The sequence below is a fragment of the Notolabrus celidotus genome, chromosome 10 (genome assembly GCF_009762535.1).
Source record: "Notolabrus celidotus isolate fNotCel1 chromosome 10, fNotCel1.pri, whole genome shotgun sequence".
NCBI classification, from domain to species: Eukaryota; Metazoa; Chordata; class Actinopteri; order Labriformes; family Labridae; genus Notolabrus; species Notolabrus celidotus.
In genome coordinates, this window is record NC_048281.1 from 31,078,950 (window position 1) to 31,103,362 (window position 24,413).

Below are 24,413 nucleotides of genomic sequence, written 5' to 3' on the forward strand. Positions count from 1 at the left end.
TCAATCAACTGAGGTTGGGTGGCTTTGAAATCAAAATGACTTTACTAATCAGAGATATCTTGAAAATGTAACTTTATTTCTTTTTTTTTTTCTTGTTGACGTTGTAGATGTTTGTCTTTGTACATTTTATTTAAAGTGTGTTTCTGCATTGGGTATCAAATCCTCTACTCAAGGATGAGTTAAAAATGAGCTGTTTACTTACAGAAGATAGTCTTATATATATATATGTAAGAAAAGTCATCCAATGCTGACATGCTGCCACGTCTTTGTTTTGTCTTGTTTTGTTTCCTTGTTGTTGTTTCTTTGTGTGTGAAAACTACTAAATAAAAAGTATAAAAAAAAGAAAATGTAACTTTTTTAGGAATCTATATAAAAAAGAAATGTGTTTTTTGAAACTTTATATAAACGGAGTCATCTGTATTTGCAGATTAACTCTTCAATTATTAATTATTTTGGTAATTTGTTTTATTCTTAATTTGTTATAGTATCATTCATAAATTCAATTCTACCAAGAATTATCCTGGGAATAATAAACGTATTTCATGTTCCAGATGTTGCTTGCTACTATTTCTCGACTTTCTAACATTTTATAAGCACATGTAATATGTTTCTAACCACCACCATATCAGTTACCTCACTTATATTACTCCATTGTGTATATCATTTGTGCCAACAGGACAGTGACAGTACGCATGCGCATCACTGACAGCTAACTAGCGCAGCGCACTTCACCACAACAGCCAGCTGATTCCAACCACCCAGCCTCCCACAGTTATCACCGTTTGAGGTTTGTTCTCGATACAACATCCACCGTCAGGACCTGAATTTAAACCCTATGGGAGAGACATAATCAGGAGCTGTTTTATTCAAGTATGGCGGCTGTTCTAGAAAGCTTCAGCAGCTCTTCGTCTGTGTAGTCGGCTAGCTGGCTAGCTAGGTAAAGTTGATAGCATCAACGCTAGCTAGCGAAGTTACAGCGGATTCCATCAAGCTGGCATCGGAACACCTCACCGTAAGCCATGGGGATACTCTTCACGAAGCTGTGGAGGCTTTTTAATCATCAAGGTAAGACTAAGGGGGGGTTGTTGGGTTGAGAAATGTCGAAGGAATGGCTGCTAAGTGGGCTAGGTGGTCAGAGAAGGCCCCCTCTGTATAAGACAGGACTGGTACACAGATAGGAGACTGGACACAGCTTCACACACACATGAGGCTCATTTATTTAACCATGTCTTTACACACTTCACCTTCTGTCTTCTCTATAAGTTGCATTGTGTCTTATTTTAACCAGCACAGTGTCCTTTTTCTGTTCTCCATTAGATTATTTATGCTCTCTGGGCTCGGAGAGAAGGTTAGGTGACACCAAGTCGATTCCCATGATACTGATCCTGAATCAGTAAACAGATTGTGAAACCTCTGTAACATGAGTGCAGACGTATGGTTCAGCATTCAGCCCTGATCACCGGTGTTATGACTGAGATGGCTACACAAAACAGAGCACGCTGAAGTCAGCCACATCAGCAGAACGTACAGGGCCAATAAGGATCAATGAATGACTTCAGAATGAATCACACAGGCTCTGTACTGCCTCCAGAATCACATCAGCCTATCACTGTTGTGTTAAGAGGACAGGTAACCTGACAACCAGTCACACCTGGGCTTGCTTCTCCAGTATAATTATAATAATACACTCTATTTATATAGCACTTTTCTTAACCCTCCTGTTAGGGACAGCAATAATGTTCCTGGGTCAACTTGACCCAGGGCATATTTAATGATCCAAAAGTGTCCGAATCAATAAAAACCCCAATAAACATTTTTAAAATCTCATTGTTAACTCCTTTACTAACAATTTAAATCAATATTTAGTGCAATGGTGTTCTTTAATTCTCCCAGATGTGCAATGCAAATGTGTGAAATGAGCCATTTTCATTGTATATGTTGTTGATGCTAATTAAGACAAGCAGCAGAAGTTTCATAGTGAAATAATACTTTTAACAATTTTATTTTTATTATTGAACTTTAAAATGGGTCAATTTGACCCGCAACAAGGTTACAAAGGTTAATTGAGCTCTCACTATTCTTCTATTGTTTTTATTTATTGTTTTATTTGTGTATGATTATATTGTATTTTCATAACTGTACAGCACTTTGGTCAACTGAGGTTGTTTTAAATGTGCGTTATGAATAAAGCTTGACTTGACTACAAAGTGCTTCACAACAAAAAAACAGGGAATTACAAAGCAGGAAAAACTGTGCAAACAGGGGGGAAGAAAAAAGACAGAAGCAAAACAAGACATTTGAATTAGAGAGTGACACAGGAGTAGATTTTCACTCCTGTCCCATCCCACTACCACAGGAAAAAAAATCTTGTCCTGTCCCAATCCCGGGCCAGAGAAGGAAAGAAAAATCCTGTCCCATCCTACTCCTGGTAAAATGACTCCCACTCCCATCCTGCTCCCATTCAGAATGACTCCCGCTCCTGTACCTACCGCTCCCATTCAGAATGACTCCCGCTCCTGTACCGCTCCCATTCAGAATGACTCCCGCTCCTGTACCGCTCTCATTTTTCTTCTTCTTCTTTTATTCTTTAGGCAGTACACACCTCAAAGAACAAAAGTGCATAAAGGCATTACCTCCACATTTCACATACTGTACCTGAGTATTGGAAAACTAAGACCAGACCACTCATCTCGGGTTAGGTGTACTTGTGATTTTTGTCAGCACTTCACTTCACATCAGAAAACCCGTTCATTTTTGCATTATGTGTGGACGCAACACAGACATGCTCCTCTGCCTGCTGCCCACTGATAAATTTTTCAGGTCTGCAGCGTCAAAGAGACAAAAATACAACTAAACTTATTAATGAAGGATTCTGACTGCGCTGATGTCATGCCGTTTACTGCGGACACACGTGGACACCTTTATGAGCCTGATGAGTTTACAGAGGAGAAGTTGATTCAATGCACTGGAAGAAAAAGAGGAGAAACTTCAGAGCTAGACTGGAGAGCAGGAGAGATTCAGAGTTACCTGGTGGTGCAGGTGCTTAAACTGTGAGCTGTTTACACACAATGAATGGAAAAAACTTCTTGCTGCCACAAGTAAGATCTAACAACAGTCCCTCTAGAGCAGGGGTTCCCAAACTTTTCAGCCTGCAACCCCCAAAATATAGGTGCCAAAGACTTGTGACCCCTACTGTCCCTCAAAGTGATTTAATGTGGCTTCATACTTCATTTACTTCAACTTCAAAATTAGTTTACCTACATAATTAACTGTTAGCTAACCCTAATCCTAACTTTAAGAGTCATCTGGCAACAAAGAAAGGAAGAAAACCAATGAAATGTACATATTTTCAGGGTTTTATTTCAAATGTAACTACAAAACTTTGTCTATATTTTTACAATAATGGGTAAAATAAGCACATTTAAATTACATTAGAAAAATAAATACATCTAGAAGACCTCTCGCGACCCTCCATTGGTGTCTCGTGACCCCTCAGGGGGTCCCGACCCACACTTTGGGAACCCCTGCTCTAGACCTTCCCACTCCCGTCTGCTCCCGTTAACTTTTTATCCTGTACCGTCCCAATCACATCATTAATAGCAAATTTTACTCCCACCCCTTCAGAAAAATGTCAGCCTCTGATCTGAATGCAGAGCAAATTCATGAATTAGGGGTGGAGAAATGCCTTCATCTATGAACATGATTTTAGTGAGGGTTTAAAAGCAGTTAAGGTTGTGGACTGTCTAATCGTCAGTGACAGGGAGTTCCACCTTTTTGTTTTAAGGCGGGATCTTGGCACAACCAGCAGAGATGCATCCACAGACCTGAGGGGCCGCCCAGGCACATAGGGGGTTAAAGGGGCCCTTAAATAGTTTGTGGCCTGTCCATTTAAAATTGTAAAATAAAAACGATAAAAAACTGTCAGCCAATGTAGGCTGGCGAGGACAGGAGTGATGTGTTGATGTTTTGATGTGCCTGTTAAAATCTGAGCGGCTGCATTTTGGACTATTTGGAGTCTGTGGAGGGAGCTCTGACTGATGCCTGTTAAAGGTGCATTACACTAATCAAGACGAGAGAAAATAAAAGCATGGATGACTTTGGACAGATTGGAGGGGGAAAGGAATGAGCTTATTTTGGAGATTTGTTTGAGGTGGAAAAAGCAGTATTTAACTGTATTTTTCACATGAGTGTCAAAGCAAAGATCTGTGTCAAATGTCACTCCTACATTTCTGACCTTCATTGTGATGTTATTGCAGAGGGGTCCAAGTTTGTTATGGAGAAGGGTGGAGGAGTGAGAATGACCAAAGATTGTGATTTCTGATTTGTCAGGGTTTAGCTTTAGAAAGTTATTGGACATCCAGCTTGTGATCTCTGCGAGGAAACTGAGTAAGTCATCAAGGCTGTCCGGATTCTTGTGTTGGAGGGGAACGTACAACTGCAGTATATGGATATACTTGACATTAACAGCACACTAGATCATACACCTCATGCATACTTTAGGTTGTCAAGTTTCGGCCGTGAAGCCCATTGTGTCTGTTACAGAGCTTATAATTGCTCAGGTGCAGGGACACTTTTGCATTGTGGGCTATAGTACCTGACAGACAGGTTTGTTAACCTTTAATGTGCACATATCAAGAGCTGACATGTAATGTAGTAGGTCTCTTCGTTGTTGCTTATCCAGAAGTTATGCAGAATAATCTAGACATTTAAAGACACTGAGAAAGGGGAAAAGTGATTATCCTCTCTCTCAACTTGCCCTGAAATCACAGTCTGAAAACATAATCATTATCTGGACAAATAAAGGTTGTATTTTCAAAAAAGAAGAAATAAATCAGTGCACTTTTGAGAAACACCTTCTCATTCAAGGGTTTGTATTTATTTTAATAATTGGAAACACTGTAGATTAATACTGAACACTTCAAAACTATGAAATAACATATATGGAATTATTTAATGAACAAAAAAGTGTTAAACAAATCAGAATATGTTTTCTATTTAAGATTCTGTAAAGTAGCCCCCTTTTCCCTTCATGGCAGCTTTGCACACTCTTGGTATTCTCTCAGTCTGCTTCATGAAGTGGTCTCCTGGAATGGTAATCATGTTGCATGTTCATTAAAAATGCATTTTTTAATAAGGCAGCGTTTCATCAGAGTACCTTTGCATAATCACATTACCGTTAATTTCTCATAGAAGAAGCTCCAGCCTGAAAATGTAGGTCACACTAATAAAGGAAATCAGTGATTTTTAAAAGCAGTATCAGTCTCATTAATCCCACCGACCCCCCTTGACTTCTCCCTCACATTAATAAACAAACACAAACAAGACTTTAAGAAGAACTTTTTGTTGCCATCTCTGTCTTGCTTGTCAACAAACAGTATCCCCCTCAGATCATCTGTGCTCTCTGCTCCATTTTGCTCCAGTGTGTGAGGCTTTTCTTGTAACCCCAGGGATTTAGCCCAGAATTGAAGCCAATGTGGAAGTGTTAAAAACTGCAGTTCCTAGAGTGTCCGCTTGAGCCTGGCTCCGGAAGTACCGGAAACCACATACACACCAATTCAAAAAAGACAATCTTTACAGCAGAAATAAACATGTTTACAGACTGGTAAACTAACCCTAACCCTAACCCCCTAACCCTAACCCTAACCCTAACCCCTAACCCTAACCCTAACCCTAACCCCTAACCCTAACCCTAACCCTAACCCTAACCCCTAACCCTAACCCTAACCCTAACCCTAACCCTAACCCTAACCCTAACCCTAACCCCTAACCCTAACCCCTAACCCCTAACCCTAACCCTAACCCTAACCCGAGTGTAGTCTGGATAGCTCATTTCTCGATCGGCACACACTGTACGGGGGTAGAATTTTTTCATAACACGCGGTTTTCCATTATTAGAGGCACAGCTGACTTGACTGACAGGCGGGAACACTGTAGCTGTTAGCGAGGAGGCTCAAAGCCCGCCTCTTTACCTCACACTCGCTCGACAGCAGTTATGTTGAGTTCAGCATTTCCAATATGTCTGCCACCGCTGATTGGCTTCAAAACAGCGCTTCAGGAACAGATGGGTGACGTCACGGATACGACGTCCATTATTTATACAGTCTTATGATTTAGCCCCAGGAAGTTTAATCAGGGCTTTCCCCCAGCTCATCAATTCAACCCATTTGTTCACAGTGCAGAGCGCATGTGATTACATATCTAGTTAAGTATATCCCAAGAAGTTTAAAGTTAAAAAGACTCAAGGCAATGGTGCAGAAAGATCTCATTCAACATATCATCACAGACTTGAAACTTGTTTGATTTAAAGAATTTAAGTTTCTCTTAATTTTCTAAAACATTTATATTATTCAGAGTGAGAGGCGTATATTTATATGAGAGGCATATATGTAAGAGGCGTATATTTATTATTGTTTATGTATGTTGCTCCTTGCAGTCTAAATGCTCTTGCTCTTCTTTTTTAATAATGTCTTCTTCTTATTGTGGCTTTTTATACAGGACCTGAGAAACAACATTTCGTCCCACATCATGCGACAGCTTGTGTTGGTGTGACAATAAAAAAACCTTGAATCCAACGCCCCAAATTATGCAAAATATGGTACACACTTCAAATACAGACATAAATTCACACACACAGAAGAGTTCCACTTTATGTACTCTTTATTCCTCAAGATTACAGTCAAACAATGTTTCTTTTTCTCCAGCCTTATCAGCTGAATTTCAAAAAATATCCCTTTGAATTTATTTTGAAGAGAAAGAATCAACAATTCAGAAATTTCACAATAACTTCTGGAAACAATTTCTGTTTTGCTTTGTTGCTAGAATATACCCAAATATTACACAATGTTTTCACATCCGAAGAAGGGAAAAAGTGGAAAGCAATCGTAAAAGAAAAAAGTTGTTGTTGCAGAACTTATTTTGGATTGTGAGAGGAAACATGCAGTTACTGTGCTTCCCTCATTTAAAGCTGGGGTTGGTAGTCTTGGTTAGTTAAAGTTATAACACATATATAATACTGTAACAGCTCTACTGTTTGTTAAACCTGTTCAGTGTAGATGTTCTTAATTCCTACAGTGTTGACAGTCAGTGAAGGCATCAGGAGAGGTGTAGAGTGTGTGAGTGGGAGAGAGGAGAAGTTCTTCATTCATTCCAACATTGATTGTTGTTTTGTTGGTTGTCGTGATCACGGCCGACAGTGACCGGTTATTAAAGATCAACGTGTTCATGAATCAGCTCGTCATCACTACAGCGTCCGGACGGACGCTACAGTACATCTATATTTTCTGTAGGACTTACTGAATGTCATTAGTTCTTTTGCTTGTCAGAGCCCCTGTGGTGAGAGCTTTTTAGACTCTGATCCGGACTACAGTCCTGAGCAAAGCACCTCATCGGGTCAGAGGGGACAGGCCCGAGGTCGAGCGAGAGGGACAGTCAGTAGAGTCAGGGGAAGCAGAGGCAGGGGACGGGGAGTGAACGCCGGGGAAATGTACGTGCAGGAGGCGGGCAGAACAACAGGACGGGATTTGAATGGTTTAAAATTTTGGCACCCAAAAAACGGTGATTGGTTGGTGTTTTCCCAGGTTTACTCCGGCTTTAGATAGCAGCTTTTCTTTGCTCTTTTTTAAGAATACATCATGTATTGATTGCCATCAGGACATAAAGATCATTTTAACCAGTATAACAAAAAGTGTATCTAAATCTGATTACCAACCCCAGCTTTAAAGATGTTATCTGTAAATGTAGGTGGAATGTATGCCAACAGCTTACCTGCCACCTGCATGACCTTCTTATTCCACTCAGGTTTTTGTTGGCCCAGTCTCTCTTTTGATTTCATTATGACTGCAGACTGTGCTGCTTGTTATGTCTGTGCATGCAGGCTGTTATGTCTGCTAAAGCTGCAGTCCTTGTCCCGACAGCTGTCATGTTTTTTGTGGTTATGCACGTCAGAGTTAGCGTTGGTAAGATCCACGCTTGTTGTTTGCAACGGCTTTTATTTCCGCTGCTTAAGTAATGTTTTGAGTGAAAGTGGTTAGCAGAATGAAAGTTCACACTAGCTGAGGATGTGTTGTATGTCTGCTGAACTTTCAGGTGTTACCACGCAGGATGGCAGGGAGTGTGGTCACAATTCTTAGTGTCACACTCCACAAACAAGGTCAAATAATACATGAAAGATCTGTTTATTTTGTGAAACAGTCCCCTTAAAATGAAGTTACCCTCTTGAAAACATCTAACTTTAACATTAATCCAATGAAACACCTTTCTTTAGACATTTTATACTAAATTCAAATTCTCATTAAAACACTACAAAAAAGTTTTACGCCACACTAAAACCTTGCAAGCTCTTATCAGCAGCAGCAGACTGAATACATACCTGGTGTTCATGCCTTTATGTACTTACTGCATAGCTTTGCTTTTCCATCGACCTATACATACACATGATAACCTGCACTTTGAATCCAGTGTATGTTGGCTTTATCTCTTTTCTGCAATACTCTTGGTATCAAAAAAGGCCCAGCCAGTGCTGTTACTTCCTGCCACACAAATATTTGATGATCAGAGTGTACTTTCATATCACATATTGCAATATCCTTACCACTTTAACATCCTTGTATATATCACATTCATTCCCAGCGCTTTTGTACATAGATAATTCTAATTACTCTGCGCTTCTGTAAAAACTTTATTATTATTTAACTTAATTTTATTTTATTTTATTTTATTTTAATTAAGTTCAATTTTAATTTTAATTTTAGTTTAATTTAATTTAATTTAATTTAATTTAATTTAATTTGATTTTAATATTAATTTAAATTAATTTAATTGTATCTTATTTTATATTTTATTTAAATTGAATTGAATTGAATTTTATCGTATTTTATGTTTATTATTTTATTCCATCTTTCTATTAAAGTATTTCTGATCCTGATTTCATCCTCCTGGGTTCTGCTGTGCATTGATACATTTTGCACACTAAGAATCACTTGGATGCCAGGTTTTCTCAAACATTTCAGAGTGATAGATATTCAAAACAAACAAAAAATGTAATACAAGTATAATATGTAAAAAAGGAAAGTGAAAGGAGAAAAAGTTCTGAGACACGTGCTTTAAAAGCCGTAAAACATGATAAAAGATTGTAAAGACATTCATATAAAAAGTGACTCCCTGCATAAAAAGATTAAAGTTACAGAATAAAAGAAAAGATTCTTGCATTCATGATCAGATCCAGTCTGCACTCTTAAAATGAAGACAGAGCACCTCTATGCTTCTCCCCTTATGAGATATGAATGGGCCTCAAATGGGCTCGGACATGTTGCGCCAGTGAAGCTCATGCACATGCAGAAACGATCTCGAAACAAGACGTGGAACTGAATCTACCCGCTAACTGCAGCATGCGTTAAACTTCCTGATAACACATCAAAGATCCCTCAGGCGGACAGTCAACAGCAGAACAGATTCTTGTGTCACTTTGAAGCCGACGCTCGCAGTAATGGAAAGTTCAGTGACTCTTGTTTTAGTGTTAGTTTCGTTCTGCACAATCTTGTAGAGAATGCTGCACATAACTTAGCATGATATAACTAAGTAGAATAACAGAAACTAGGGATGGGCATCTCAAGCCAAAATACTATTCAATAATCATCGGCATCTATTCAACCATTATTCAAATAATCCTCCCCCCCCAATACCGTGCATATGCATGAATAAACCAGAGGGCATTTCTGTTTTCTGTGTGGACACAGCTTCAGGAATACTGCAGAAAATACAGATGTACTTCTGATTTCCAAAGATCTCTACAACAATAACTAATGCTCAGGTTCTGTCCTTGGACCTTTGGTGGACCCACAGCGAGATGGCACTTCATCCTGTCTGTCACGTCTCGTTCATCTTTTCATTAGTACAGCCTCTTTGTGTGTGTGTCAAAAAAATGTATGCCATCTCCACAGCTGCTGCCGGGTTCAGCCTGGTCGTACAAGCTTCTTTGAGACCACCCACTAAGTCATCTGTAGCTGTGAAAGTACACTGTTCACAGCACCACAATGTCTCAGTTATACCCGATGCGTGAAGCAGCTACACTATTTGGAACTGAAGGATAATGCTGGAACAAAAAGGCTGTTGTTCCAATCGCTCAATGCAGTTCCACATCAAAAGACATCTTTTAAACAGATTTCCTGGCCCAGTTTACATAAGAGTCATACATCAGTCAGTCACCAGCACTTAGCCCACATATTGATGTCACTGTTTGCTCTGTGAATCCATTGTAAGTGTCTTTATTGCCTTTCAGAGCACAAAGTTATCATTGTGGGGCTGGACAATGCCGGCAAGACCACCATTCTTTACCAGTTGTAAGTATCAAATATAAACTCTCTTACTGAACTCTTTTAGTACAATTTTATACTGCATATAAATTAATTACATTAAGTTGTTTTATGCATGTTTCTTTGTCGTGATTTTTTCCTCTTTGTGTGTTCTAGTTCAATGAACGAAGTGGTACACACCTCTCCGACAATAGGGAGCAACGTGGAGGAGATTGTCGTCAACAACACTCATTTCCTGATGTGGGACATAGGGGGCCAGGAGTCTCTGAGGTCATCATGGAACACGTACTACACAAACACAGAGGTAACACCTGCAGTGCCCCTACTTCCTTCCTTAAAGCCTCTGGAAACGTAAATGGAATATTTAAAATTCACATAGAATATGAAAATGTAATGTGTAATCAAGCTTCAACAAAAATCTGAGTGAAAATAAACATCCACAACTCTGAAAAAACTTTGAGCATTTCCTCAGGACTGTGTGGGCGTGGCCTAACTCTTTGATTGACAGGTCAAGAGGGAGTTCACAGCCTGCATGATTGAGCCGTCTGACTCTGAATCTAAAGACAGACAAACTTCAGAATCTGAAAATTATTTATTTCAAATGGTCTCTGAATGCTGAGTCACAAAATACTTCAGAATCAGGACTTATATCATTTATTAGTTTTATCACTCCGTAGTCTCCGGGGCATCAGGACCATGGGACGCCCGGAGCAGAGGAGGCTGAAGTGTAGTATGTGCACGCAGAGGAGCTCGGCTCCAGGTGTCAGACGGAGCTGTTTGTCTAAACTCTGAGCTGTTGGGGAAAGTTAGTGAACCGGTCCTGGGGAAAGTTAGTAGACCGGTCCTGGGGAAAGTTAGTGAACCGGTCCTGGGGGAAGTTAGTGAAGCAGTCCTGGGGGAAGTTAGTGAACCCGTCCTGGGGAAAGTTAGTGGACCGGTAAATGAGGGAAATGAGCGAAGCATATGTGGGACTGATTTAGCCGCTCAAAGTTTCCCCAAATCTACTGCAGTTAGGAAAATAGAAGAATGTCAACAAGCTGTCATCTTCACCGGTGGATGTGCAGACAGAGACATGCGAGCACAGCGTGCAAAGAGCAGAGAGACAGCTATACAGACAGATTACAGGCAGTACGTGATTAGCAAACAAGCTAACAGCTAAGCAAACACTGAGGGGAGCTGGCTGAGACGTCAGGAGATGTCAGGAGACGGTCTGAGCAGGAGCGGCGTAATGTTATTGAACATGTGTGCACGTGATTCCCTGTTTCATTTCAGATTGGTTAGTTATTTGTATCATCATAAATATCCAAGTTAGCCCCGCCTTCTTTATCCGAGCTTTAGAAAGGTATCAAAAACTTACCTGATAATACTTCAAAGATTGATTAAAGTTCTGTTCTCATATTTTAAATATACATAATAGCATGTAAATGTGACTTTAAATATCATAGTTAGAACATTTTTGTTGATTTGGGTTACCAGAGGCTTTAAGCATCCATTTAAATCAGGTGGAGCTAAATCAATAAATCATTCAGGCAGGTACATCAGTGGATATTTGCTTATTGTAGAAAGAGTGTAATGTTGTGTTTTGAGCAATAAGCAAGCAGAAATTTCAGCACAGGAACACCAAAGAGTAACTGAAACCGTAACTGACTGACCACCAGTGGATGCTGAGACGTTAATTGTCTGGTTGCAAAATGTTATTTTGTATACGTACACATTGTAAACGTACTGCTGCATCTTGTACTGTGTCATATATAACATGTACTTGAAGACACCTGCAGGAAATGAAGAAGTTTCCCTTTCTAATGCAGTCGAGTGTGAAAGCAGCACCACTGCATGCTCCGGCAAAGTAAAGATGAAGTTCTCTTTTATACACTGTTCATTATTTTGTATTTCTCCCCCCTCTCCACTGCAGTTTGTCATCGTGGTGGTAGACAGCACGGACAGAGAAAGGATCTCAGTGACCAAAGAGGAACTCTACAGAATGCTAGCACATGAAGTGAGTATCATGGAAATGAGAACATTCCATATATTTGCATAATGGTGCAGGGGTTAAAAGGTACAGCAGCTTTACCACACATCAGGTAATCTATTTTAATGGATTGTAATGTTTGAGGTCCTGTGAAGTCAAATAAATACAAAGTCAAAACCAACAATGGATAACCACATTGAGAATTCTTCCCATGGATGAATTAGGAGTTTCAAATCATCACAAGACCCCTAACTGAGCTCCAAAAACCAAAACAATTTATGTCAAATTACAGGTTTACAGATCTAAAATCCTGTGTTAGTTCATAGTTTCTGAAGAACATTCTGAAATCTTGTTTCAGCACACATTATGCAAAGTTTTGTTCGGCTGTTTTGCATAAAAACAAGCAAACTCACACATTAGCTCTCAAAATAAACGCCAGATTCAAATAAAGTTTGCTGCTTTGCAGCTTTATTAAAGGACCAGCATTTACTGCAGAGTTTTACTTTACAGCTTTGTAGCTTCAAATTGAACTAACAGTCTGGTATTATCTAAACATATATATGATATATATAGTGTACTGTAAGTCACACCTGTATAAAAGTTGCCGCCTGTCTTTGAGGAGCTCCCAGAGGACATAAAGAATGTGTGAAGACTTCCATTGTGTTCAGCAGCCTGCAGTTTCTATACATATGTGTAACAGTATACCACTGTTTGCTTTAAATGCATGATTATAACCTACTGAGGGAGAAAAGTGTTAAAACGAGGCGCTGCTAGACCGGTCTGCGGCTCTGTATCCAGCGTCTTTGTGAAGGCCACTTTCTTCTTCTGTAACACAATAAAACACTTCTCTGCATTTTTATTCTGGTATATTCATCCCACCAGTGTATAGGACACAGCATTCTCTTTAGATCATGGGTTACCAAAGTTTACAGCCTGCAACTCCCACTGTCCCTCAAAGTGATTCAATGTGGCTTCATTTAGCTGGTCTGCAGAAAATAGCCTACCTACATAAGCATGTGTCTGTGTTTCCTGTGCCGTAATGAATTAACCTCATGCTACTGATGCTTTTGATAATTAACTGTTCACTAACCCTAAACTTAGGAGACATCTGGCAACAAAGAAAGGCAGAAAACTCATTACATTTTCGATTTTCAAGATTTTATTTCAAGTTTAGCTACTATTTTTGACGATATTTTTTACTGCAAATGGTAAAATGTACTATTTTTAGATAACTTAAAAAGAAAAAACATACTGGAAGACATCTCAGGCCCCCCCCATTTGTGTCTTGCGACCCACACTTTGGGAACCCCTGCTTTAGATGACTAAAAAGGTACTAAAAGTGTGTTTAGTCAATCAAATTTTATGCTAAATGTCAAAAAAGAAGTGTTTATAAAATAAACCACTGATTTTACTGTTATTCCTGTTAAAGCTCCTGTGAGAGACTTTCTGTTTGATGATTTTGGTGCCCACTTGTGGACAAAGCACTACCTCTTACCTCTTCCAAATTTTCCTCCACATGTGTACGAATGTTTTCCAAACCCCCAAATCTCCCCCTGCTGTCTTGTAAAAGTCAAATGTATCACTTACTATGGTTTCTTTTTGTAAAAGTCAAAAATGTTCCACAGTATACTGTCTATTCTCTGGTCTAACACCTCCCCTCCTTCACAGTGGTTAAAGACATTCACAATAACTTGATAGAAAGAGTCAGTCTTGTGGCTGATGACCTGATTTGCTTTCATAGGTCATAAAGAGGCATCACTGTTAATATCAGTCTGTTTCATAACCAGCTCATCTCCTCTCAGGGGATTTGGATTTATTAAGAGACATAGAAACAAGTACACATAATATAAATTATTAATAAGTACTTAACATCACAGAAATGAATATCCTCTGATATCGATTTGTTAATGTGTTTAAACATGTGAGTAGTTTCTCTACAGCTCTTTGAATACAGCAGTGATCAGAGGAAAGACTTTGTACCCTTGTTTTTTAAAAGAGTCTAAATTTGTAAATTTGTCTCCTCTTCTCTCTGCCCACCAGGATTTACGAAAGGCAGGCTTGTTGATCTTTGCCAACAAGCAGGATGTGAAAGGCTGCATGTCTGTGGCTGAGATCTCCCAGAGCCTTCAGCTTACCTCTGTGAAAGACCACCAGTGGCACATTCAGGCCTGCTGCGCCCTCACTGGGGAGGGGTGGGTACTACTTTTGATACACAGCCTTTAAAAAATGAAGCTTCTTTGTGCACTATTACGCTCACTCAAAGAGCTTCTGTCTTAACGCCTGTCCGTCTAATATCCTGTCCTCCTCTCTTCCACATCCCCGTTCCTTCACATCGTCTCGCTCCCCTCCAGGTTGTGCCAGGGTCTGGAGTGGATGATGTCACGGCTGCGTGTGAGATGATGACCTTTGACATCTATCCGGAGTACGCCCTTGCCCTTTGTTTTCTCTGCCTCCAGACATGAGCTTGAAACAAGTGTGGGGGGCTTGGGTCGGTTGATGGATGGCCTCTCTCCTCTTTCCTGTGATGCTGACATGGGCAGACCGCTGCCGGGACGTTCTATTCCTCTGTGATAATTTATTTTACAAAAAGACGTCTGAGAACAAAAAAAACATGACCTTATCAAAGGGACATTTGACAACAAAAAGAGACTCAAAATTTATTTAAACAGAAATTTCTTGCACGGTTTTCTTTACAGCGACACACAGAAGTCAGCAAAGCGTCTGACTTGGAACTGTACATGGACTTCTTCTTCTTCAGTTGTGTGTGAGTCTTGCCCACCGTGGCCTTGCAGTATTGCCGGACTGGCTGTGGCGGTTTTTATTGCCCCCCTCCCCCCTGTGTGTACAGTCCAGTATTCTCTTTTAACGTGGTGCCTGCAGCAGAATGTTCAAGCAATGATGGTTGATGGTTGATGGCGACTGAAACCTGTGGAAAGGAGGGTCGAATCACAAAATGCCCTCCTCCTTTCAGTCCCTATGAATAATCAATGAATAAAGTGTTTTTATCTGTTTCAGGTGAATCTCAGCGTGTCATGAATGAGTGTTTCTTTTAAGGTGATGCTCCACTTCTCTCTCCTGTGATTTCCTCTCCCGAAGGACAAGATTGAACTATACTGAGTTTTGTGTTTGCACCTTCAGTTATTCTTTTTTTAGTCCTTTAGGAAGCAGAATGTGTCATATGAGCTCGTGGTCACCGATGCTTTTCGGGGAGCATGATGAGCAGCCACAGGGGTAGAGAGGAGAGTGCCAAGGAGTAAGACAGCAGGGAGAGAAGAGGAAGGGAGACCAGGTCCTAAATGTGAGAAGTGAGTGATTAAAAAGTAAGAAAAGAAAGAAGAGAAGTTAAGGGCTGCATAACAGGACTTCTTTTGTTTCTTAAAATGAAGGTCACACTTTTTTAAACTTACCAAAGTACTCAGCTCTTTTGTGATGTTTCTGCTGCCTCTCCAAGTTAAAGTCCTCAAACTCTTGTTTGTTAATGATAGCAAATGGAGGAAGCTTTTTACAAAGTCAGCATAAAAACATAAACATAACATGATCTAACATGTGTTGTCTCATACACTGTTCGTACTGTTCCTCCTGTCACGGTTTACTGCTTCATCCTATTTTGACTTCTGTACCTGCTGGTCCATGAACAGTTTTAACTGTAACCCTCCTGAAGGCGTTTTCTAAAATGTTCATCCTCTGTGATAATTTAGTCTGAATACAGGCCTTTTGTTTTTGCAGTACATGATTTATTAATGCCTTTTAACCCTGAGCAGCCAGTTCCAATCAAATCAAATATGACTTAAAGCTGCTGTTAGTAGTCGTGATATAAACATCAGTTTGGAGAGAGCTTTCGAATGTTAACACTAAGATCGTTGTGCGCGTTCTATGAGGAAGTAGTGGCTTCCCAGCTAATCAGGGCGACGTAGTGGGGCCGCCACTCGACCAATCAGAACAGAGGATTGGAGATTAGCCATGATTGGTCCGTCATAACGGGAACAAGGGGAATAATATCATTGCTTTATACAAAGGCATTGGAAAACGCAGAGATTTCGCAATAGTCTCAAATTACTTCACTTACTGATGAGTACCGATGGGTAATATGACCTTTTCTCCAAACCCAGCAGAAAAAAAGTAATGTTTTTGACACCATTCCTACCAACAGCAGCTTTAAGTACAAATTTAAAGCATCAGAGGCACCTCCAAAAATACTTTGTGGTCAACTCTTGAACTCTATAGAGCCTTCAGACTCTTTTAGATCATTGAGAAGACATCTGAAACTGTAACTTACTGAAAAAGTTGTTGATAAAAAAATCGCTGAAGACCAGTTTTAAATATGTCTTGTTAAATCTTACTCTGTGGATATCATGTTCTTGCCGGAAAAACTGAGCAAGCTGCGTCTTCTCATCAAAAAATAGAAGCAAAATCTTTGGAAGTACTTGAAAATTGGGACTTCTGTGATCTGTCTTTCCCTGGTCCCCCACCCATAAAGTTGCTTCTGCATTCATAGAACATGTTTGCCTCTAAGGTCGATGCTAAAGCTCACACAACAGGGACTTTGTTCTGATTTTACTTTATTTTTTGATGTCCAATTTAAATATCCACCACCAGAGTTGTTTATTTTACTGCTTCCATTTTCACACATTGATTTGGAAATAAGTTTCATTCAAGAATGTTTCTATGAGTTTGTTTTTATGATTTTAATACTAAAATAACTCACCTTATTTACAGACAATGTGTCAAAAAAGTACCTAACAATCATTAAAATTGAATTAAAACAATGAAATGAATGGGGAACAAAAGTAAGGGCAAAACTTAACGTAATGAACAAGATATTTAAAACCAATATATATTATTAATCAGAATCAGAAATACTTTATTTATCCCAGGGAGGGAAATTTGGTCATTATAGAGTTCTTATAAACAGCATGTAAGAAAGTCAAAATATTAATAGAAGAAGGAATAAAATAAGATATAAATAAAGATCAAATAAAATAGAATAAAAATGAAATTTAAAAAAAAAGTGTTTATTTTATTATTTTAAGTAAAAATATATTTTTGTGAAAGCATTTTTAGTTTCTGTACGCGGTAAGTAAACCTGCATGAAAAATGTTAAGAACATGCAGTACGTTTTGTTTTTTTGTGGTTCATTCTGACTCCCATTGTGCGGGACAGACTCCTCTGTGTCATCAGTTTATTTTGAGTTATGTGTCAGTAATCATGTCAGACTCTATAATAACCCTAAAGGAATGACTGGTAGTTGACCGACATATTGTTTACGCGTGTGTACCTTCATATGAGACTATTGGCGTATCTGTTAAAGTTCAAAGCGATTACAAAGATTATATTATATTTCAGTCCGCCTCATACCGAAAAGATGAACGAACACAAGACTTTCTTCTTCAAAGGTCATGACAGATGTTTGTGTTTGTCTGAAAATCTGACATCAATCCATCCAGTTCTAGCAAAGTCATCCTGTAACTCACTAATTGGTATCACTTCAGGCGTCTTACCTCACTGGACTTCATTGTTTTTTATCCCTGGGTGTTGCTGTGCTGGGATTGACTGTTGGCAGTGTTTGTGTTTTGGTTGTCTAACCTGCAGCTGTTGTGTTCTGGTTTCACTGGTCATCGGTCATTTTTTCCAGTGACACAGCATCATGTAGCCCCCTGCCCCGTTACTCCGGGTGTCCTTGGCTTTAAGAAGTCATTCTTCTGACTGCTAGACTCATTAAAGACTGTGATACCCCTGAAGTTCAAATGTCATGCAGCAAATGTTTGAGAAATTAAGTTTTACTTAGTGGAAGTTTTAAATATTCTGTAGTGGTAAAAAACATAAATGCAATGTTTGTTTATAATAATAATAATAATAATAATAATTGTATTTGTAAAGCACTTTTCAAAACAGAGTTACAAAGTGCTTTACATGGGCAGCAAAATAAAACAGGCAGTTCATAAAAACACACAAGTCAAGATAAAGAAATAAAGCACATTTTAAAAGACAAAGTTCCCCTAAAAGAACTCTAAAGGAATAAAATTCCTTTAAAATATATTTCTTAAGACGGTTAAAATAGAATAAAATAAAATTCTGATAAAATCTGGGAAGGCTCTGCGATCAAAGTATGTTTGAAGAAGGGATTTAAAAGAGTTCACTGACTCAGCAGACATTAACAATGACTATATATATTTTCAGATTCAGAATGATTTATTAGTCCAAGAAGGGCAATTCAGTTTTACAGTCAACCCGTCTATAGTACAAAATTTGTATATATATATTATTCTTTGTTTATTCTGCCTTTTGTGCCATTTAGCAGCCTTATGGCAGAAGGGATAAAATAATCTGCAGAGCAGTTTGTTTTCTGCAGCGGCACATAATACCACCGATCTGAGGGCATGACTTCAAATTCACTGCCAAGTATGTGATCAGGTTGGGTTAGAATCTGTTTTCCTTCTGGACCACCCGCATCGTCCAAAGGGAGCAGAGGTCCTTTAAGCTGGACTCCAGTGATTTTGGAGCACAATCTGACAACCAAACCAGCAAAAACAAGAATATGTGAAGAGACTTTCAATAAAACTTTGATAAAAGGTACATCAAATATTTCTGTTGACAGCAACAGAGTTGAGTTTATCATCACATGATTTTACAAATTGAGGGAGGGCACAGCCGTGGTTTGACTGTGTCGTCTCAAAATTTGACAAGATAGATGTTTTTGATTACTGCAATGCCTTTTTATACTCTGGCCAATCCACAGTCACCTACAGTAAGTGATGAATGAGTACAGTTTTCGAGGCGGTCTGGTTAATGTAGACTAATTGCAATTTTTCTGGTTGCAAGTGAAACGGTCACTTTTTACAAAATGTATTTTCTTTTTTCTTTCACAATTCTTTTTATTGTTATTACAGTGCATGTAAGCATTGACAGTGTAGAAAAGTAGATATAAAGAGTGTGCACCAATGTATTTTCTTTTGATGCTTTTGCAACAGATAAACAGGTCATATCTAGGCTGAGGAGTCTCTATACAGGATCTTTTTTTTTTTACATTTTCACATTTTCTTTTATAAGAAAAACAGTCGTATTGACAACAACTGGAATTAAACATGTGTTCATGAGTTTAAACAAATTACAGAAGACAAAAAATAACCGAGAATAAATAGGTTATATATAAAGTAATTGTGTATAGATATGTTTATACACATAAACACAAACAAAATCATAAAAAACAAACACACTTCAGCTGTAAGGTACAACAGGGTACGTCAATTACTTGCGTTAGATTTGAAGGAGATCAAGAAAACACAAGTCAGTTGGGAAACAGAGACATTTACATTTCTATACAGGATTCTAAACAAGAGATGAAAATGAAACCTTAATGTCTAATGTTTTTATCTACATGCATGGTCTCTGTTAACATTACTCCATGTTTTTAAAATTAAAATCTTTACTTCTTCAGTTTTTGCAGATTACATAGAGACTGAAGTGATGTTGCTAACGAGGCTTGAGCAGCAGGTTATCCAATGCATCACAGAATGGAGCCATTTCCACTCTCCTGAGAGAGAGAGAGGGAGAGAGAGAGAGAGACAGCTGCTCCTGTCCATCTGGGTCCCTGGGTAGCACCCTGCTCCTGGCAAAAAGAGTGAGAGCAGTGACATGACATACCAGTGAGATAGAGGCACATCATTTGAAAAGAGAAAACCTGAATAATAACACACATGTCAAGTTGCATTTCAAAAGCATACACATGTTTCTAAGAAATATTTTGGACCCTGGATTTACAGCTTACACTGTCTAGTTATTCTAATTTAAAATCTAGAGGTCTTTCTATGAACTTGGACTGTGTGAAACTTGACTTGCAGTCTCCTTCTAACCTTTAAAATGTTGCTTTTCTTGCTTTGAGTATGAGCCGTCTGTCCCGTGAGAGACAGAATAGGATATGGAATTGAGTATACATGCAGTATGCTGTTGTGCTGCATGTACAGCTGGCTTGTAGATACTGTTTTAAGGAAGTATTGTCAGGATACAAAGTCAGGCTAAAACCTTTACTGATGTATGCACAGCCGTTATTAGTCCTTCTGTCCTCAGCCATCTAAAATGTATTATGTCAGATGTCCTGAACCGTAATCCCAAAGCAAATGTCAAGTCTAATGCAGGGTGACTCATTATATGTTTGCAGACTTTGTCTTAATCCCAGGGTCATAGAGGATTAATTACATACAGATACACATTCATCACACTCATAGCTATGATGACTTTGTGGTTCATATTGGAGCATTTCTCATTTTCTGTCTCACGGGCTCTCCAGTTGGATGTTGACCTGATTCCTGACAGGACCCAGCGAGCCCAGGGTCAGCTAACAGATGACCTCAACAGCTCTGGCACTCACAGCTCTGCCAGGCCTCCAGCTCGACTCATCGCAGGCTCACACTCGTATCCTTCCTTACACATGTCTGACCTTTTCTCAAAAGCTTCCTCAAACAACTGTTGCATTTATCAATATCACAACAACCAACACACGCCTCCGAGCAGGGTGGGTGACTGTTGGGGTTAACTCTTGTTTTCTTGAGGACCCCCACTCCACCAGTGCCCCACTGCCTTCCTCATAACTGTACCGCTGATGCATTAGCCCCAACAGGTGCTCTTTTCTGTGAGGATCACTTAGGTATATTTAGATTTTGAAACTCGAGAGGACCGGTCTGTGATTGGCTGTGCTGGCCACATGATAACCTGGGTAGAAATCGCAGCTGTGTGCTGTTGCCCAGCGTTTCTCTGGAGGGAAGCTGGGGAGGCTTAGGCGGCTTGGGAGACCCTTTAACTTTAATTTAACTGGTAAGCAACGAAAAGGAGAAAAAAGCACCAATGTTTATGTTTTCTACGCCCTGCATGGCTTTCCATTTGCTTGGACTTCCAACCTTTTCCATCCTCTGCTGTCATATGGATCCAGAAGGGCCGCTGATTCAGGAATAAGGAGCGTGAAGACTCTGTTGCACCTTGACGGAGTTACAAAACTATCCAGAAGCGGGAGAATCAAGCAACAAGAGTCCTGGCCTGCCTTTTGGATGTATCTGAAATACCAGCAGCACTCTACCCACTTTGTCTTCTCTCCAAAATCTCAGCACCTGTGGGCCTGTTTGCTCCTTTCCATCTTAACCTTGTCACCTCTTTCTCTTGTTTTAGGGAGAAAAGTGTGTTTTAATTCAAAGAGAGACACCAAGTGCTAAAAAAAGGGAGTTAGTATGCCATCCTATATTTAACCTGCAGCCTCAGAAGGCATTGCATCTCCGTTTGCTAAACACAGTCCACCAATCAGGCTGTGGCATTAGCTTACATGTCAAATAGCTGAAGCACTGTTGGGCAGCTGTCGCCAACCTTCAGCCAGGAGGCACAGCGCTTTGAACTGTGTTGTGGCGAGTGAGGGAGGAGGGGCAGCAGCAGCAGCAGCAGCAGAGAGCTGTCACAGTGCAATCAGAGTCTCACCTCCCCCTAATCTGTGATTTCTCTCTGTGTCATTATTGATTTACACTTGTTGATGAGCTTGTGAGGTGTGTCACACATTGTTATCACTTTGTTTAGGATTCAAGACAAAACACAAAGTTGGACTTTCAGTTTGAGGCCCTAGTGGATGGCAAGTGAAGCTTCCTTACTGTCAGAGAATACTGCGGCAAGCTTTGGCTGGTATGGCATGCAACTTCATTTAAATCACTATGTTAGTGTTCTGTTTCTCTAATATGTGTTGATTTATACTCATTTCTTGTACTGAGAATGGCTGGCAGCATCGTTAAGTGTCACTGGAGAAGTTTTCTTTAAGTTTCCAGTCTTAACTTGAGTTAAAAGTGTTTAAAATCATATATTTGGTGCTATCAATAGAGCATTTAAATTACTTATATTCTCATGATAACTCAGATGCAACATTTAATTCAGATTTTAATTCATAAACGTCCTCAACATGTCATCTGTGTTTTGTGTAGAACCTCTAAAACCGTCCAAAGATGGCGGAGATTGTTGAGGAATATGAGGAGTATGAGGAGGAGGAGGTGGATGAGGTAAGTGATCGTTTCTCACAGTTTACACGTCATCATAAATTTACACACATTTGTCTTTTGCTTTTATCCTCACACTTCATTCATTTAGCCTAAATTTTTATTTGGAAACATGACATAGGATTGATTGAATCCACTGCATTGAGGTTACCTACCTGATCTGCAGGCCTGGTGGCAGGGCCCTATGAATAGTCAAGTTAATGACCCCATCCAGTCAGCAGTTCAGGGAACCGGGCGCCCATGCCTGCTGGTGGATCCTGTTTCAGAGGGACACCTTCTGATGGGTTCTAAGTCCTGGATTTCCCTTAACAGCTAACTATAAATCAGAACTATTTCAAACTGAGGAGGATTAGGAATTTTAATATGTTGCCTTTCTGTTTCCTGGGAAGATACAGATGCCTTAACCACAGGACTTACCTTTTGGCAGACAGCCTTGTAAAATAATGATGCCATCATCACACCGCTGCCAGAAGTAGAAAATAAACTCTGCTTTTTCTGCAGAGAATTTTAGAAACAGGCGATCACTTCTCTTTCACATATTTAACCTAGGAATGAACACTTTTTGCAAACCTTTAAAGGTACCAAACTTATGATGGCATCCTTCCTGTGCAGCAAACATAGTTAAAGATTAGATTACACACAGTTAGTGGGTGTGCCCGCTTCAAGAAGTGACCCTTTCTCATTTCTTAAAACAACTCTTTCCACACATTTTACTCCAATCACATAAAAAGATGATTTCTGTGTAAGATAATGTTTTTAAATCAGATTCCAGGATGTCTTTCTGTGTATATTTTATATATGATTTGTTTTACTGCTGACGGTCTCTCTGTCAGTGTCCAATGGAAGAGTGAAAGCAGAAGGCTAACAGATTAATCCCATATTTCCTGGTGAAATAGGATTAACGTTTGCCTTGTATTTGTCCTGACTTAATACTGCTGATATCTTATAGGGGAGTTTGAATGGTTGTTGCTGCTGCTGGGATATTACTTAAAAATATACCAACACCATTCATCTCTCATATAACATGTCAACTGTTTCAAACAGATTTACCATCTTTACTGCAAAGATGTAAATCATTTGGGAGGTGGAACAGACTCACAAACTTTATACACTCTGATTTCACTAGCACTTTCATCTGCACTGTGGAGAAAAGCTGAACTGTTTACTGAGTGTTAAGACGGCTTCTTATTTAATCTAAAGAATGGGGAGAAACATAGAACTCGTGTAGGAAGAGAAGCACACAGTTTTGAGAGTTCGTAGTCACGTGGAGTTTTAGTTCTACTTCATAAATAATGAGAAGCAGGAATATTTCCTTTCTATTAACTTCAAAAGTGTACTGAACTCCTCAGGTCATCGAGGGGAGGAGTGTAGAGTTCTCTGTCTGGCATTCAGACAAATTTAGAAGTGGACATCTACGGCACATTGGCAGAGAGACGGAGCGCAGGGAGAAGTTAAGGGAGAGAAAGTGAGAGAGGGAGCGAGGGGGCCAAATAAGACGAGCTACTGTGCTGTAAATCACACTGCTAGCCCGGAGCGTGCTCACGTCACGGTGCCAGAAATTTGCTTAGGAGAGGAGGATGCATGGAAAAAGTGTTTGACAAGTGATACAACAGTTGTTTATACGTCACTCTCAAGGGATGCTAGATATTCCAGTTGAGTTTCTTTTTTTTTTATATATTATGGTTATATTTTTGGGTCTTTTACACCTTTATTTTATAGAGGAGAGGACAGTGGATAGTGTAGGAAATTGGGAGAGAGTGGGGGAATGACATGCAGGAATGGGCGCACATTAAGTCCTTGCCCTTAGTTGAGTTTCTAAATGCACACCTATGGTTCTCTCCTGTCTGATAGATTTGAATAATGAAGCCTCTTACAATGTTGATAAAGAAAGATTGAGATGTTCTTTCTCTCAGCTCTGGTTGTTTCTAGATTTCAGGTAGACTTTAAGGAAGATTGATTTGTGTCCTGTTAGACCTTGAAGCTGTAAATATTCCTCTGTGACAGCAGGGGAAAGTGAAAAATCAGACAGCATATAAGTTAGACAGGCTATTCATGGCACAGTGTGTTACATTATATAAAAGTCTTTCCCTTTAAATAGACGGTTTGAACTCCCAA

At 39.5% G+C, this 24,413-nt stretch overlaps 2 protein-coding genes across 2 annotated transcripts in view; both read left to right on the plus strand.

Annotated features, from left to right (window-relative positions):
- Positions 1 to 685: 685 nt before the first annotated feature.
- arl5a (ADP-ribosylation factor-like 5A) lies at positions 686 to 15,299 on the plus strand. Its single transcript, XM_034694635.1, has 6 exons — positions 686 to 1,065; positions 10,277 to 10,337; positions 10,467 to 10,614; positions 12,223 to 12,306; positions 14,320 to 14,471; positions 14,631 to 15,299. The coding sequence occupies exons 1-6, from the start codon at positions 1,020 to 1,022 to the stop codon at positions 14,677 to 14,679; spliced, it is 540 nt and encodes a 179-aa protein (XP_034550526.1). The 5' UTR covers positions 686 to 1,019; the 3' UTR covers positions 14,680 to 15,299.
- A 6,514-nt stretch (positions 15,300 to 21,813) lies between these two features.
- neb (nebulin) overlaps positions 21,814 to 24,413 on the plus strand; it is a 291,693-nt gene continuing 289,093 nt past the window's right edge. The window contains exons 1-2 of the mRNA XM_034694636.1: positions 21,814 to 21,933; positions 22,227 to 22,301. Of these exons, the coding sequence (XP_034550527.1) occupies positions 22,248 to 22,301 (54 nt within the window). The 5' untranslated portion in view covers positions 21,814 to 21,933; positions 22,227 to 22,247. The remainder of the gene's footprint in view (positions 21,934 to 22,226; positions 22,302 to 24,413) is intronic.

What these genes read in the sequence shown, in the direction of transcription:
- arl5a (XM_034694635.1), top strand. Translation starts at nt 1,020, where the DNA reads ATGGGGATACTCTTCACGAAGCTGTGGAGGCTTTTTAATCATCAAG. An exon ending in ACCACCATTCTTTACCAGTT is followed by an intron (nt 10,338 to 10,466) that starts GTAAGTATCAAA and finishes TGTGTGTTCTAG; the next exon opens with TTCAATGAACGAAGTGGTAC. An exon ending in TGCGCCCTCACTGGGGAGGG is followed by an intron (nt 14,472 to 14,630) that starts GTGGGTACTACT and finishes GCTCCCCTCCAG; the next exon opens with GTTGTGCCAGGGTCTGGAGT.